Source organism: Ascochyta rabiei, chromosome 12 (genome assembly GCF_004011695.2).
Source record: "Ascochyta rabiei chromosome 12, complete sequence".
Classification (NCBI taxonomy): domain Eukaryota; kingdom Fungi; phylum Ascomycota; class Dothideomycetes; order Pleosporales; family Didymellaceae; genus Ascochyta; species Ascochyta rabiei.
The window spans coordinates 646,232-662,823 of record NC_082416.1 but is presented as its reverse complement, the minus strand read 5'-3'; the positions used below and the strand labels follow the sequence as shown (position 1 = coordinate 662,823).

General features: G+C 50.6%; 6 protein-coding genes across 6 annotated transcripts, besides 2 other annotated features; 4 read left to right on the top strand and 2 right to left on the bottom strand.

The window, feature by feature from the left end:
* Positions 1-1,088: 1,088 nt before the first annotated feature.
* Positions 1,089-2,041, top strand: EKO05_0007299 (Aquaporin-1; the record flags this gene model as incomplete). Its single annotated transcript, XM_038943424.1, has 2 exons — positions 1,089-1,460; positions 1,583-2,041. The coding sequence occupies 2 exons, from the start codon at positions 1,089-1,091 to the stop codon at positions 2,039-2,041; spliced, it is 831 nt and encodes a 276-aa protein (XP_038794084.1).
* Positions 2,042-5,455: 3,414 nt separating this feature from the next.
* EKO05_0007298 (uncharacterized protein) lies at positions 5,456-6,602 on the top strand (the record flags this gene model as incomplete). The annotated part of the gene is made up of 2 exons (XM_038943230.1): positions 5,456-6,011; positions 6,061-6,602. The coding sequence occupies 2 exons, from the start codon at positions 5,456-5,458 to the stop codon at positions 6,600-6,602; spliced, it is 1,098 nt and encodes a 365-aa protein (XP_038794085.1).
* A 688-nt stretch (positions 6,603-7,290) lies between these two features.
* Positions 7,291-8,421, top strand: EKO05_0007297 (uncharacterized protein; the record flags this gene model as incomplete). The annotated part of the gene is made up of 1 exon (XM_038947224.1): positions 7,291-8,421. One exon carries the CDS (start codon positions 7,291-7,293, stop codon positions 8,419-8,421), a length of 1,131 nt encoding a protein of 376 aa, XP_038794086.1.
* A 683-nt stretch (positions 8,422-9,104) lies between these two features.
* On the bottom strand, positions 9,105-9,400 carry EKO05_0007296 (uncharacterized protein; the record flags this gene model as incomplete). The annotated part of the gene is made up of 2 exons (XM_038943219.1): positions 9,105-9,285; positions 9,342-9,400. 2 exons carry the CDS (start codon positions 9,398-9,400, stop codon positions 9,105-9,107), a joined length of 240 nt encoding a protein of 79 aa, XP_038794087.1.
* Positions 9,401-10,547: 1,147 nt separating this feature from the next.
* Positions 10,548-10,580: a mobile genetic element.
* Positions 10,581-13,017: 2,437 nt separating this feature from the next.
* EKO05_0007295 (uncharacterized protein) lies at positions 13,018-14,149 on the top strand (the record flags this gene model as incomplete). Its single annotated transcript, XM_038943411.1, has 2 exons — positions 13,018-13,434; positions 13,487-14,149. 2 exons carry the CDS (start codon positions 13,018-13,020, stop codon positions 14,147-14,149), a joined length of 1,080 nt encoding a protein of 359 aa, XP_038794089.1.
* Positions 14,002-14,051: a tandem repeat.
* Positions 14,150-14,642: 493 nt separating the features above from the next.
* On the bottom strand, positions 14,643-16,384 carry EKO05_0007294 (uncharacterized protein; the record flags this gene model as incomplete). Its single annotated transcript, XM_038943346.1, has 6 exons — positions 14,643-14,915; positions 14,976-15,308; positions 15,359-15,622; positions 15,674-15,929; positions 15,976-16,194; positions 16,242-16,384. 6 exons carry the CDS (start codon positions 16,382-16,384, stop codon positions 14,643-14,645), a joined length of 1,488 nt encoding a protein of 495 aa, XP_038794090.1.
* Positions 16,385-16,592: the final 208 nt, after the last annotated feature.

The following is a 16,592-nucleotide window of genomic DNA, read 5'->3' as shown; positions in this document are numbered from 1 at the left end:
GTTCCTATCTGTACTATTCGGCAACGAGAACGAGCTGAGGAGTATGTGCGACTACAAGATGTCGGGTATGAGCGACTTGCATAATAGCAAGTCTCAGGGATACTTCGCGGTCTAGTATCAGATCCCTTTTCGTTGACTTGTCAAAATATCCATGGCGCTGAAAAGCCAACCCTGTTACGCGTCTTGCGGGTTGTGGGTCCGCGGGGCGGGGCGCCCGCCTAAGTTTCTCTTTTCTGGTAGGATCTCGTTTGCCCCATCGGCACGGTCACACGCAACTCCTGTACTACGCAGCTCAAGGTCGTGCTCCCTCCTTTTGCGACACTTATCGCTCGACAGCGATCGCGACAGATCTAATGATGGTAGGCCTAATGTGGCGTTATGAGGCTGAACACGTGGAGACAAGGTACCTGTAGCAGCTATTGTTTCGAATCAACCTGTCAAAACAACGGCCATAAATGGCATTCTAGAAAGAACATCGTACACCCCCGAAAGTCAACGCATGAAACGCGCATACGCGTTTCTATCCTCAATTTTGCAACTTGGGGCTGTGAACACGGAGGACTTCCGCGCATACGATCAGCGAGATATTTGGTCAAGTCAAAGACACGTTTATGTTGCAACACGAGACACGCATGAGAACAGCACGTCGCGGGCTAAGGTCGCGATGGTGTGCAAAGAAGAACTCGATCTAAGAGGCTGGCCGCTATGCAGATTCGACAGAATGACGTCCTGTGACACCGTTCTCTGTCTGCTTCACATTCCACTTGCTGCGTTCTATAACGAAATTGCGAGGCCTTGCAGTGGGAACATCCCCCCATTGGCAAACGCTGGGTCAGCAGATAGGCCCGCGCGAACCCAGAGAACATCTTCCACCACCCCGGGCAGAATCACGATCTGCTCAGGCTTGCGCGGCGATCCCCTGGCTGAGTTGCACAGGTAAAGATGAATCGTTGCTGCTCAGACTCCTTACATTTGCGAGAACACATATAATGCCTCCTCTTATCCCAGCCATTGTTCGGCACCCTGCACATTTTCTTCGTTAGCAACATCTTCAGCTCACTAATTGGCTTTGCCATCAACACATTACCATGACCGTCCGAAGCAAGCACAGTCTTATGTCTTTCGTGACAGGAGGCACCACCGAAAAGAACCCTACTCTTCCCGTTCACGAGCCTTCATCCGCACCTCCATCTGAAGCGTCGCCAAAGACGCACACCTCCATGCGCAGAGAAGCCGCCGCTTTCTTAGGGGAACTGATCGGAACGTTCATGTTTCTGTTCCTTGCTTTCACAGGCACACAAATTGCGCTCAATGCCGCTGGCACACAACAACTTACGTCTTCTGACAACCCGGCACCCGATGTCTCAAAACTCATCTACATCGCATTCGCCTTCGGTATATCTCTGGCCATCAATGTTGCGATCTTTGCGGACGTTAGTGGTGGGAAGTTTAACCCTGCGGTATGTTCCATCATACGCTTTGTGCACCCACTAGCCCCACTTTATGTCACAGCGCTTCCAGCTTTAGACAGAAGGTAGGGTGGTAATGCATTGTACCTCTAGAACTAATTCGGCAAACTCAGGTAACAACGGCGCTCTTTCTTACCGGCAAGATTGGGTGGCACCGCGCCATTCAAACAATTATCGCTCAGATCATTGCTGGTATGGCTGCTGCAGGCTTCGTGAGCGGTCTGCTGCCAGGTCCACTCATCATTGCCACCACCCTCGACCCTTCAATGTCGATCACGCGTGGCCTGTTCTTGGAGACTTTCGTCACTGCTCAGCTTGTGCTCACTATCCTCATGCTGAAGGGTGGATCGGCAAAGCCAATGTACATCGGATTCTCGCTCTTTATTGCCGAGATGTGCAGTGTTTACTTTACCGGAGGTAGTCTCAATCCTGCACGCAGTTTTGGTCCGGCTGTTGTGGTGGGATTCACAAGCTACCACTGGATTTACTGGATTGGTCCGCTGTTGGGTGCTGTGCTCGCTAGTGGTGCATATGCACTGATCAAGTGGGTGCGTCAAGAACAGGAAGAGTAGTGAGAGAGACGCATCCGATCGATAAACAACACATCTTTCGTACTCTACAGCAATACGACATGTTAGACAGCATCACAAAACATCATCGACCGATTGGCAACCGCGGAGGGAAGGAAGACAGCCGCTTTCTTACGATTTGATTTGCAGCTTCACAGTTTCCTATATTGAAACGGTCACTACGGCATTTCAACAGTTATTTGTTCTCGTTGCATCGTTGCGATGTACTCTACTACTACACTGCTCTGCGTCAGAAGAAGCGAGACAGGGAACCTAGGGCCAGAATGAAGCCAGGTTGCAGAGACTAGTAGGATAGTGAGGTTGGGCTCGAGGAATGTGAGATGGAGGTGTGCTGAGGGCGATCCTCGTCCATGTACCTGGTCACCGGGTTCCAACCGCACACGGGCCAATCAGATGGCGTACGGGAATAGGGATGTTACCCGTAGGATTTCCTAAACTTTAATGAAGTAACGAACATCAAAGACACTTAGACACTTGAGAAATGGTTCGATCTGCTCTCTGTTGCTAGTGTTGTGATGTAGACAAAGATTGGTCAGCCTCACGTAGGCTCCACCCTTCAAACGCGCCACACACTCGGACAACGGTCTAAAGCCCAACGTCTAATCTCTCCCATGCGTGATCGGAGACTTGGCATCCACGAATTATCCGAACCATGCAGTCGGCACATACGTGTAAAATATCCTGAGGTTCGTTCAGAGCCAGGAGACATTGTGTACCACCACCCAGGTTCCGATTTCAGTAAGGTGCGTACTGCAGGCGCTTCACAGGATCGCATGATGGTTGAGCGTGCAGAGAAAACGTCATGGTAGTGCTTAGGCATGTGTCGCACGGCGCCCTTGTACAAGTTGAGTGTAAGCTAGCAGATAACGTGGCGAATCATGACTACGTTAGGCGAGAAGGTACACGAGGGGGGGAAGCACGTGCATAAATAATACTCTCAATGTACGAAAAAAATGCAAGGGCATAGCTGTCGGTTGATGGTTGATGCAAGGAATGCAGGAAGGTTGAGCTACAGCTGATCTAGAATTCTGGACTTTCAATCTCCCGCAAGTACAGAAGATTGCCGCCAGCTCCCTAGTTGTAAGTGATACTTTCGTGTCTGTTATCAACATGTAGCTTTTAGACAAGCTTATCCCACCGTCGCTGGTACATTGGCTTAAGTTTGGTTTGAGGGAGCAGCCAACACTTCACTGTGTTGTGTTTCTTTGTCGACTAAGAAACTTGGTTCGGATATTGGAGCAATATTGCCAATAAAAACTTCGTTCCCAGTACAGTGCTCTATACACTGGCACTATAGCGCGGTCAATGCGGTTTGTGCCGATCTTCACACCGCATACAGGAAAGGAGCTCATCAATACGATGAGATGGGATCTGGTTTGAAGTACTCCCAGATGATGTGCTGTGTCTATATGCACAGTGACGAAGTCAATGCAAGGACAGTATCAAGGTCAATAAAACCCATGCGCCCAGGTGTATCATGTGCAAGATTTTCATCGATGTCTTATGAGCAAAAACCAATTGGAGACCGGGCTTAGCTTATCAAGAACCAAACCTCCTTTGGATAGTACACTGGTCTAGAGCGTACCGTCGTTTCGCCGTGAAGTTGTACAGCTGCACTAGGATACTGGGAGCGACGCGATCCAATCTCGTCGGGCCTGCAAAATCGCTGGAGCGAGTTTTGCGCAACCCACACTCACCGCCCGGGAGGCCATGTGGTAGACGAATGTTTGTGCCATGTGTTCGAGCAGGACTCGCACAACATATGTGCCCAGAAGCTGCCGCAACATGCATCGGCTCGTTGATTTTCTCCGAGAAATTACAAATGATACTCCACTGACCTTGTGATCATCACGATGCTTCGAAAAGACATCGACGATACATGCAAAAGTCATCGCGCACATCAAATGGACGATCGTCCCACAATGGGCCTGTGCTCCTGCGTGTTAGCACCTGCCCCTGCTTTCAAGCGAAACCCTGTGAGCTCGCTATATAACTCGTGACTAATCTATAACAACGCCAATGGAAGGGATGTTCAAGATGTTGGCCAAAGACAAACTATGATGTGTGGCTGACCTAGCTCCTCGATGAACAACAGGAAATCAGTTCCCAACTTCCCTCTCTAAGCCTTTTTAGTTTATGGTAATAGCATTGCTATGCCCATTCTTCGCCGTTGTCGTTGTATGTGAACGAGAGACGGTTCAAGCTATGATCTGTCACATGCGAAACCTCATCAACTTCTTACATCAAGCCCAACGAGATAGCCCGCCAAGAGGAGCAAGAAGCGCTGATGTCAATTAGAAGTTTGAGGTTTTCATGATGTACCACTCAAGCATTACGAGGGCTCTTCATCTCATGGCTCTTGCGTGCACCTGCACCGTGTCAAGACGCCCAATACCTGGCCGCACGTCCGAAGCTCCCTAGTCGAAGGCACCGCCTACAAAAATCCAACGACATCCTTCACCAAAATCTTTAGTATTGTTTCAGGTAGCTTTGGCTGAGCAGACCAGGAATTCTTTTGTCGGTGTCTTTTCTCAGGGACCTGGCGACACATGGATGTCCTGAGACACTTAACAAATACCCTCACTTATGTTTGCGATAGGTTGGCACAAAGGTATGTGTTATTGGCGAGTAGATGTGAAACTCTAACGACATACTGCACGACGGCTCGCAATACAGACTGTAGGGCTGGTTACAAAGAAATTTACTGTTCTATGTAGCCTCTGTTCATCTTCTGATCTTGTGAGGCGAGCATCAACATCACTCAACAGTTAGAAACTGATTTGTATCCTATACATTGAGGTCTTCTCCGTCCCCATAACCTGATATCCTACCTCAAGCATCCAAATTGAGAATACTACAACGGATACCTATTGTGTTAAGGAAAAGCAACAACCAGACATGTTTTTGCACCTGGCTGGAATTAGTCCGTTGAGATGTACACCCAAAAAGATCTAGACGGGAGAACGTGGTATCCACTTTCTCGTTTCTCCGCACAATTCACAGCTTATGCCATCCTTTCAGTTACCTCGGAAAATTGAATATCGGACACAGCATCCGCAGCTGCAGGTGAAAGTGAAGGTGGAGCCGCTAGAGCCCCACGCCAAGCATTCGCAGCAAACAGTCACGATCGCCTACAGTATACCCAGTGTGCGGTACGGCTGCTCCGCTTTCTTGATCCCCACCAATACTACAATTTCCCTCCAAGTTAGTTTTCGTCAGCCCGCAATTTATGATACCGTTATCGTCTTGAAGAACGCATCTACCCAATTTGCGCCATGGCATTCAGAAAACGAAGTTCCGGTTATAGCTCCAACAACGCCATCTTCTTCTACTGCGAAGGCGGAGATATTAAGCAAAAAGCAAAATAGAGGCGTTTTCACGGCAGATGAAGTTAACATGACTGCCGCACCACTCCATACTGCCGACAGAGCAGGACCGACTGATAATGCAAAAACCAGTGTCTCATCAGCTGAGCCTGAAGGAAAGGACATCCACTTCCATGTCTCTTCACAGCACCTTCAGCTTGTATCACCTTGGTTCAAGCGCGCCATGACCAAAGAAGGGTGGGCCGAGTCTAAACTCACAAACGGACATTACCAAGTTCGTGCTCATGATTGGGACGAGCAGGCATTCCTCATGGTACTGAACATCTTTCACTTGCGTAACAAACAAGTACCAAGGAACGTACCGCTTGAGATGCTTGCCAAGCTAGCTGTGCTGGTTGACTACTACGAATGCGGCGAAGCTATTGAGCTTTTCACAGCAATGTGGATCAACAAGGTCAAAGAGACCGCTATACCGTCCAGCTACTGCCGCGACCTAATCTTGTGGGTCTGGGTTGCGTGGGTGTTCGATATGCCTGAACATTGCCAGCGTGCGACTGCTGTGGTGATGAAGGAGCTTAAGGAGGCGATGCCCACTCTGGGTTTGCCATTCCCAAACTTTGTTTCAAGTGTGTTATCACGTTGGAGAAAGAAAACAAGCTGCTGACACGTTTAAAGGTGTGGTGAATCTGAGACGTTGCCAGGCAATAGAATCAGTAATCAGCGATCTGCACAACCTGCTCGACGAGTACCGTAGCAGCAAATACAAGTGCAAACAAAATGCTGCCTTCTCGTTCCAGTGCAGTTCGCTTCTATTGGGCGCACTCACGAAAGAGTTGGACAGTTGGTCGCTACTCTCTCCACGTCCAGAACCACCATTTCTCGACCTCAGCTTCAGCAGCATTTGCACCAAAATTCGTGGTGTCAAGTCACTTACCTGTTTCGCCAAGATTAACATGAATGGATGGTTTTACGGCAGCGGACATTCCTGCGAGCTGAGAACAGCTGTAGTGGCGATCGTAGAAAAGGCAGCATCCGGGGTAGTGGGCCTGAGCCTAGATCATATCCGGGGAACTAGCAAGCCATCGGAAACCATCTCATCCGAGTACATCAGCAACTCATATGGGCTCGGCAGACGTTACGGTCTCGACTATGCGGATGATTATGACGAAGACTACCGCGACGAGTACCATTACCACAACTACGACAGCGATTATTAGGCCGGCGGCTGATGGTACGGTGGCCAGACTACGCTGCAGGAAGTAACCTACAGAGTTGGTTTTGTGTCCAGTCGATCATAATATCCATCGAGAAAGCTACCTACCCATGAAATGAGTTGCGTCATAGAGAATAAGAGAATAAGAAGGAGAGAAGAGGAAGTCACGAACTCAACAGTGTTTACGAATCGACACGTGCCAGCCATGGGGTAGTTTGAATCGTGAGCTACCGGATCAAGCTAAGATGAGAACAAAAGGCGCGGATACAAAAACAATGAGAAGTTTTACTATTCGTGGCCAGAGTGTTGAGCCTCAGCCGCGAGCCGCGATAAGCTGATACCTAAAAGAGTTTAGCGCCGATTTGTGACGTAGAAGCTTCGAGCGACTTCGTTAGCAATCCGCCAACATCACCAAGCAACTCGAATCATCCCAAGCTTTCCAGCACCATCTGTCTTCTTACGGAAGCCATCTTTCTAATCACAGCATTCGCAATCAGACTGCTGCCTGTAGTACCGCCATAATGGATATAAAATCCCTGCATTCGGCTCCTCTAGTGCCCATCATCACTTCCAAAGATCTCGAACACTACACTCGATCTGCCAGCTCTCTAGCTTTGTTTGACAATCATTGAGCCTTCGCCATACTCTTCACGCACCAACAAGCTCCACCAACACCACCAAACTCGCCTACCATGGCCTACATCCTTACCCCACGTTTTGCCCCAGCCTACCAAGCTCCGCAGTGCAGCCCCTTCGGCATTTGCGCCCCCCAATCGCAGCCTACCTACGGATACCGTACGGTTCAGCGCCCCCAGTCTCAGCCTCAGTCGCGTCTGTCGCCTTTTGCTAGCTTCTTCAGCCAGCTCGATGATCTAGTCAACGAGATCGACCGCGAGTCGCAGCGTCAAGCCCAGATCGAAGCTCAACGTGAGGCGCAACGCGAGGCGCAACGTGCCGCACACATCGAAGCTCAGCGCGAAGCATACCAAGCACACATCGAGGCCCAGCGAGCAGCGTACCGCCAGCGTCAAGCACAGATTGAGGCTCAGCGCGAGGCCCATCGCCAGCGACAGCTTAGCAAGCTTACACCGAGGGCGAACTTCTCCGTCACTCAGAATGATCAGGGCTGGCAGGTCGATGCTGAGGTCTCTGGTTTTGAGCAGGAGAACATCAACATTGAGGTGACAGACGAGAACACCCTGAGGATCGCCGGCAACACCGAGTGGGGCGCAAAGCCTTCGGCAGAAGCACAGCCAGAACTCGAGAACACCCCTGCAGTCGAGCATTCTGCTGAGGTCATTAGCGAGCAGACATCAGAAGACAAGGTGGAAGACATCACGCTTGAGCCTGGAGTTGAGGTTGCTGCCTCTGCTACCGAGTCTACTGAGACTGAGTCTGTTCGCCCCGCTACTCCAGACAGCGATACCGCATCCCACAGATCCTACCAAGCCACCGTCGAGGATGAATTCGAAGACCTCGGCCCCGAAGCCTCAGTCCTCTTCTCCACCTCCTCGACGCCTACCACACCTTCTGAGCCCAAGGGTAAGGAGAAGGCTGTAGATTCACCCGTTGAACACGGCGAATTCGTCGAGGACCCTGAAGTGTCCTTACCCACCGAGGTAGCAGTTACACAACAGCCCCAGCCTGAGGCGCCAGCTCAGCAGCAGCAAGAGGAGCGTCCGCACGGATCCTTCGAGCGCACGTTCAGGTTTCCAGGGCGTATCGATGCTAGCAATGTCCGCGCCAGTTTCAAGGAGGGCGTGCTTAGCATTAGTGTACCGAGAGCGCAGGCGCAGCAGCTCAGGAAGATCGCGATATTGTGAGATTATGGAGCATAGTGTTCCATGCACGGTTGAAGTAACGGAAACAACACAAGCATGGGTGGGAGGCAGTAATCAAGGTGCAAGCATTATTTTATGGAGTTATAGTAATAGTCTTACGATGCTTCGACATCGACAATGAAGGTTAATGATTTCAACCTTCGTTCCAGATGCATGAGGAGAGTGGTTCTCCTTTGACATTTCCTCTGTCCTTAACCTGATCCTTTCCCTTGAGCACGGACGTGCTCAGATAAACCGGCGTGACTTTTTTGCACAACGAATGGATGTGATTGGCACGTATTCCAGCTATCCTGTTGCGAGCAATTGCCGACAGGACTGAAACTGCAACTGCCAGACCCATGACAGGCCGCCCGCGCGCGTCGATGGTGGCGATGAAAGACGTGTTGAGATACCAAGGGTAACTTTCATGTGTGTAGATGACGGCAGGGATGCCACGCACGACGTTTTGCAAGGGCTGTACTGCATGCTCGGTCTCTACCCAAGTGCCATTGCTTGAGTAAGTATATGAATACCACGAATGAACAATAGCGAGGCAAATGGAAATCATTAGCTGGAATGTATGAAAATGAAATTATTTTTGCTTTATCAATCAGTGTCTCCTAAACCTCGAGCAACTCAATGATATCAACACACAGCTATAACCCCACATAGTCTGTGCTGGACATCTACAAAGCCCAAGCAGCGACACCCATGACAACGGCAGCGAGGCCACTCAGCTCGCCAGCTGCGACACCGGCGGCAGCGTTGTGGGTGGCGGAGGCCTTCGATGGTTTAGCACTGTGCGTGGCCGATACGGAAGCTGAGCGCGAAGTAGACGTGGGAGTTTCTGAGGCAGAGTGCGAGGTACTGTTGTGGTGTTAGAAGTGTGTCTCCAAGTGAAGGGATGGAAAGGAAGGACTTACGAGCTCTCGGCAACTGCGAGGGCGGCGAAGACGGGGAGGGCAACAAGGGAGAAACGCATGTTGATGGTTGAGTGTGGTGTGTTGGTGGTCAGAACCGAGTGTAAGAGAGAGTCAGATTACTGGAGTGACTGGTGACTGAAGAGGGAGTGGATGTGGTGTCCTCTCCTACCACGCAGTGCAGCCTTATATCATTTCTCCCATGCGCACGCACCAATCTAGCTCGGTTCCCTGATCAGTCTGGCCAGATCCCGATTGGGAGGATTGTACCGTTTCATCCGTACAATCGCTGGTCGCACCCGCGCTTCTACCTGGCCATGAGCCATTTGTACAAGACCGTTCTCGCTTCCCATGATCTGTCATCCAATTACATGAAGCCAAACTGCTTGCGAATATGGCTGATGTCGTGACAGACTGGTGGGATGTGCGGCTGTCTGACAGCGAACAGCGGTTCAATTGAGACGATCCACTACTCGTAGCACACTCGATGTTTGCGGTCGTGAAGTACGGCTGAATGTGTTAGCCAATGATGCATCGTGAGACCAGCATGACCTGCGCCATAATACGGATGCGATGAGTGATGGCGCACTGTGGCTGGTGTTTCTGAGTATTGGTCAAGAGCGGAGCCCGTTCTAGACTTGATGGTGTATATTCGGACGGTGTTGCGCGATTTGATATTAGAATTCGGCGAGCAGGCTAGCGTGGGCTGTTAGTGGGTGTCTGATCATTAGATTGTGTTTTAGCTCCGGATCTGCGGCCATTGTTGTCCTTGTGGTTGGTCCATCATAAGACCAAGCTTTGACTTACGCCAACCAAAAGCTTGTGTATGCTTATCTGAGTCTGAAACAGCACAAGTCTGCCTTGCGAACCCGGGGCGAACCGATTGTTTTGCGCCTGGAGGATTGGCTGACGTGTGCGGTTGTCGACAGGATATCTGCTGAACGTACCAACAGTCGGAAAGCCCAGGGGCTACCACAAAAGCAAGGCACACGAAGCAGGAACACGGAACTATGTCCGGTCGAGCTAGCAGTTGATTGGCTACCGGCTGAGTGTGTGGCGTACAAGCAAGTTTGCAACCCGAACCTAGGTACTTCTATGGTATCTGAGCCAAGAAGAGTTGTTCCAGCTGCTGACTGTTAGTGCTGTCTGCCCTGTGCTGAGCTGTAAAAATTTCAATACGCAGGGCTTAATCACCCCCCACTGCGAGACCCACCTACACTACTTGTGCCTGATACCATAGTAGTAAGTCGAATCATCTGTGCACCAAAGCCACGCCGCATCCCGCGCCTGTGGCACGCCGTCCAGGCGCGCGCGCAGTCTCTCCATACACCGGGCAATCACACAGACCATGCTGCGGCGCCCAGGGCAAGCGCTGCGAATCCATTGGTTTGACCAGCATGCCGCCACTCAGCCACTTGTCGAGCTGAAGCAGACAGACGATGCTTACGATGCCGAGGCTGCACCACTTCTGGTCAAGCTCGCAATTTGTGCCTCGTCCAACAATAGACCTCCTCGAAGCTGACTTGGCATCTGTGCCTGTTGGGCACCCGCTGCTGCTTTGCTATACGCATCAATTGTCTCGTCACCCGAGGTGCTTTGATTCATCAGCGCCGTTTCGTCGTAATGAGGTCATCCACATACGGTACGTTTACACCACCGACCATGCCACCTTGACTGGTTGAGATGAATGACTTTCCCATGGTGCAGATGAATAAGGTCATACCAATGCCTAGGCGTGCCGCAGAAGTAGTACACGTAGATCCGACTTGGACAGTATGCACGGCAGCCGAAGCGAGTGCCGCAAAGATGGGAGCAATGGACCGATGCATTAGGACTGACCACGTGATTGGCCAAAAATTCAGAAACCGAAAAATGCCGAAATGAGCCTCTGTGCGATGCAAGTGTTCGAATCTGGCAGAGAGGAATGAGTAGGATGGAGCAGATTGTGAAGGGCGCAGATACTTAAGGTGCTGCTCTCCTTGCTGTTTGTCATTCCAGCCCAGACATCAACCCAGCATGTCACGTGGTTGAGAAGACGCCTACCCTCATTGGATTTTGGCCGTCATTAACTGTCGAGCTGAAAGGGAAAGCTTCCATGACACCCATTGAACAGAGCCGTCCGGCCGAAGGCTGTGTAAGCCACTGGCTGGCTCTGCTGACGGTAGGATGCAGGATCATGATACGAAACCTTGCAAACTGCGTATCTACGAGGCTCCAGAGATGATGAAGCCATGTCGCATCAATTTGTATCATTAGACAACATGCGCAAAGGCAAGAGATATATGATGGCACATCAGCGCGTGGGTGCGAACCCTTCGCTGGCTGAGGTAACTGGTAAATCTCCGTTCAAGGCCCGGCTCAGCCCCGCACATCACCCAAACCCCGTTTTCGGAGAAGTAATCAGCCATTACCTCTTGGTTCGGCTACAACTCTTCTGATTGTGAAGGGGGTATGTTCAAGATGTTTTCTGTCAAAAAGGGTGCAGTGGTTGAGTGGGAAAAGCTTGAAGTGGGCGGAGCTGAATCGCGCAGAACGAGCCAATGAGGCAAGCGCACTGGTGAGCAGATGAAGATTGCGAGAGGATGCATTCTCGTCTGATACCACCAGCCCAAATCGCCGCCAACGAGAGAACACGATTAGCGCGTTATCGAATCATGCGGTGTTTTGAAGCGCGCTTGCTACCTCCAGCTCCAGAACCTGGTGATCGGTAAGCATCAGAGGCTTTTCGGTGTGAGCGTAGCAGCGAAATGACGTGCCGTCAGGACGCAGAATCGATAGAGTGAACGCGACACAGATGCTGATATACGTCTAAGAACGAGTGGTGTGGAGGGTCGCGGCGTAAGAAAGGTGATTGCGTCCTTCAGCCTTTCGTTGTAAGCTTGGTCAACTTTCATAGCACTACCGGTATCTGGCTCAAGACTTGTCATACGCATCAACGCAACGGCGTCGTGACCGTTGTTTAATGCCACTGCCACTGCCAAAATACTGAATTCGGGTTGGGCCGACACTTGGTCTTGCATGGATCTTCGTGTCATCCTTTGCCCGATCAACCACGCGTTCAGTATTAACCTGAGGGCTTCAGAGCGAACGCATGCCTGATTTTCGATCTTGGAAGTCCACTTCATTGTTCGTTACTTGACGTGTTGCAGCTTGACCAACGTCGGGCCCGTGTTCCCGCGAACCTGTTGCGCATCTCTAACGTCACCTGTCTCGCAACACCACAACCGCCAATCCAGACCTCCATCACGCGTTTGATCGCTTCCATCAGCATTGCGAGGACATTTAGATGGAGCGGTATGTTATGTGTCCGTTCAAAGCGTGCCCGCTCCTGGAGCGAACAAGCAGGCACATGCTGGCGACACAGCATTGACAGCCGCGCCTACGAACAGGCGGTGGACGTGCGACACGGGATGCATGTAGCGATGACCGAGGTTTCCAACACACTTCGATACAAGCGGGAGAGCCATATGTATCTCAGCCGTGTCACATTGCTCGTCGTTTGTTCATCACCCGTTTCCTCTTCTTGTTTCTACTTTGTTCACGAAAGCCTACCAACTTGACTCCTCGACAGTCAAGCTTGGAGGCCGAGCTCATATACATTTCTAATACAGTTCCGATCACAGCGTTCTTCATTACACGCTGGCGAAACCGAAAGCCAGAGAAGGAACCGTGGCCCGGCATGAATAAAGCCACGCCTCGAGCCCAGGCAATCGCCGACAAGATCTCAACATTACTCAAGCCTCACAGAAATGTGTCTCCAGTCGTCAGTCCTCCAGCTTACAATGATGATCACCAGCATCGATCAGTAAGCTTGGCCTCGGTGGTGTCACTTATGCTTCTTCTCTTGTTATCGATACCGACTCTGGCTCTCAAGGCCTACAGCTACAGCTTCATCGAATCCAACGCTGAGATGGGCTTCTATTTGGTGAATAACGGGATCCAAGGCATGCCTGAAAGCGGAAGCCTGGTTGCTGCTCTTCCTCATAACATCTTCCGCGTACCTGAAAAGCTCGTATTGATCGTTGCGATGCTGAACGTTCTACTGAGCACAGCACACCTGGCTTTTATCGCTTGGGACTGGAAAGTTGGCCGAAAAGTGAGTCATTCTTGTTACATGTATGTGGAATTTGAGACTAAGTGACCACTAGACACAGACGCGCGTCTTCCGTCGCATAGCCATGGTTGTACACATCATAAACGCTATCCTGGTTCTGACCGCTCTCGTTGCTATCCTCGTCTCCCATAAGGCTTCATCGCTATTTAATTACGAGCTCATACCAAATTCCCCTAACGCGGTGTCTCCATCTGGCTACAAGTACTATCGCTATGACGCTGGCACTTTTGATCTTGAAACATGGACCTGTGAGCTGGAGAGCCCGGACAGCATAGGAGAGGCAAGAAAGGACTATAAGGCACAGTGCGATATTGAAGTCGCTGGGAGAACAATCCTGGTTCCTTTCTTCCTTGTTGCGGTAGCCATCGCAGGTGTGTCAATATGTGCACTCGTTGTTGGTGGAAGGCAAGAGTCTCAAAGTGAACATCTCTGGACCAAGGACGTTGATCTTGAGATGAACAAGGGAAATATTGATGACAAGTATGTGCGGGTAGAGGAAGTTGAGCTTGAAACTCTGGAGAGGCCAGAAAGACGGAAAAACGGTCGGCTGAGCAAGATCGAAGAGGATGAGCAAGAGGCGGAGGAAGTGCCGAACAAGACAGCGGCCGCGTCTGAATCTATCATCAGTGGGGTGGCCGATCCTCTACCTTCTAAAAGCAAGGATGCGGTCGCAAGGAAAACAGACGGGGCAGCGTGATACATAGCGAATTGGATAGACTTACAAACTCTCACTGACCATCTAACGATCTCTAGCCAAATGAAATGGATGCAACCGTCACACTATTCTTGCACGAGCAGACCAGTGCCAGTACTGCGGAGAGTTTAGCAATGTCAGAAGAATACAGTAGCTTTTTTTACGAGTGCAGTCACACAAGCGTCTGCAGACTCATATGTCCGTACCGCAGACCACGACAAAGAGGTATGTCTACCTAGGACTACTGCGGACCGAGCCAAGTTGTGCGATAGTCTGTTCACCAATTGAGGTAACATAACTTGATACCTGAGATCTTGAGAAGCTCGCATGTTGTAATGTCGATGAATCCTTCTTCAAACGAGCCGATGTTACGCCATAGCGTTGCAGAGGAACAAGAAGACGAAGACGATGTAGTGTAGTTGTGTGAACGTATACTCTTTCCTGCAAAGAAAGTCACATTGCCCCCTTCCAATCAAAATGCTATCATACGCCTTATCTAATACACATAGCGGAAGGCCCTCATCTCTTTGTCGGTCAGATCTGCATAATTCAGGTCCCCAGCCTCATCGCCTGACAGGCCTTCAAGGCCGGTCTCGCGATCTCGCTTTCGGTTTTCCGAGATCAGGAAGATCCTTAGAATGAAGCATAAGACAAAGGCTGCTCCGCAACAAACCATCATCGCAAGGAAACCTGATGGATAGCTGGGTGCCTCGTTGGCAAAGAACAGCTGCGGACCGATGATGTTGCCTGCACAATAGGCAATAAAGATCTACGGTTGTCAGCATAGTAACTTCAATCTCGGGTTCCAAATCAATGCTGCGTGACATACCATTGCGTTTGCAGTGTTCTTCTTTGTGAACCCGCCAATGTTACCGCTTGACATGCTCAGAACCATCGGGAAGTTCGCCGAGAAGGCAATACAGAGGCAGTAACCCATAAAGCGTGCCCAGATATGGGACGATTGAATCTCGCGAATCATGACTGCGCCTACGAGAGCGACGGCAAGATTCCATGCCATGAAGTATGTGCGGGTGTTGTGAAAGTAGGTACTGCCGGCGGTCCCGATGATGACGAAAACACCTTGGAATACTTGGCCGAGCATCTGGACAAGTAGTGTATTCAGTGTTGAAAATCCCATGCCCTTGATGATAATCGAGCCAAACTACAAAATCATCAGTGATGCGTTTGAGAAAGAGGAGGCGTCGGACATACGCCATGAAGACCACCGTTTGCGACATTCTGCGCAAGCTGGATCGCAACGAGAAGCCATATCTTGACATCGAGAAGAGCCTCGACCGACTGAGACCACTTCCATGTATTGTCTTTGATACCAGTCATGTTTTTGCGCACGCGATCAATGGCCTTTGCTCTATCGGTTGTGCTGAGAAAGCGTGCAGTCGACGGTTCGCTTGGTAGGAGAAAGTAGATACCAACGGACCAGGCAATCGTGAGGGCCCCAAATGCAAGGAAGACCGCCTAATAGGTCAGTCAATACGAGTGTCTGACCTAAAGGGAGGTCTCACGTACCTTCCAGGGCTCGATACTACGGACGTGTCCGATACCGTATGCCAGTATACCACCAAATATACCAGCAATAACATTTCCCATGAACCAGGCTCCGTGCCTCAAAGGCTGTTCAGATCTCTTGTACCACATGGCCACGATAACTGTCAAACCTGGCCCGATCGTAGCTTCAGTCGCACCGAGGAAGAAGCGTATGGCAAGTAAGCTTTCAGCATTAAAGCATGTAGCTGTAAGCATGAGGATCGCACCCCAGACGATACTACAACTCATCAGTAAACAAGTGGAAGGGGACGCGCATGACTTACACAGAGATGGCGATGGTGCGAGCAACAGGAAATCGCACCATCAAGGCAGCGGCAGGGTACGATGCAGCCAGATACCCAAAGTAGTAGATTCCACTGGCCCAGCTGTATTGTCCCCCAGAAAGGCCCAGATCATTCTGCAAACCCATGATCGCAGTGTAGCCTAGAGCTGACTTGTCCAGGAACTGGCACATGTATGAGATGCCCATGATTGGGAGTAGACTGATGAGTTGAGCATTGGCACAAAGTAGCAGCATAGTTCCACTTACTTCAAGTCTATCTTGCGCAAGATACGCTTATCCTCCTCCGGAGCAAGAGGCTCCCCGGTAGCGATGACATCGCCCAGCTCAGCAAGAACCTGGTTCTTTTCGGGATACTCTTCGCTGTGTTGCTTCTCTTTGATGACAGACATGGTACCAATGGAAGTATCTTAGCAAGTGGGTCGAGCGAGCTGAGTTTTGAGACGAGAATGGTTTGTGACTGCAAGTGTACGGTGCTCATCTTCTTATGTAGTGTGGCTATCTGGAGAGGCGGCATTCCTGGTATACGAAACAGCCTAACCGAGGATTAGATACGCATACATCTGGCAATGCGGATAAGTAGATAACAATCTGCCGAAA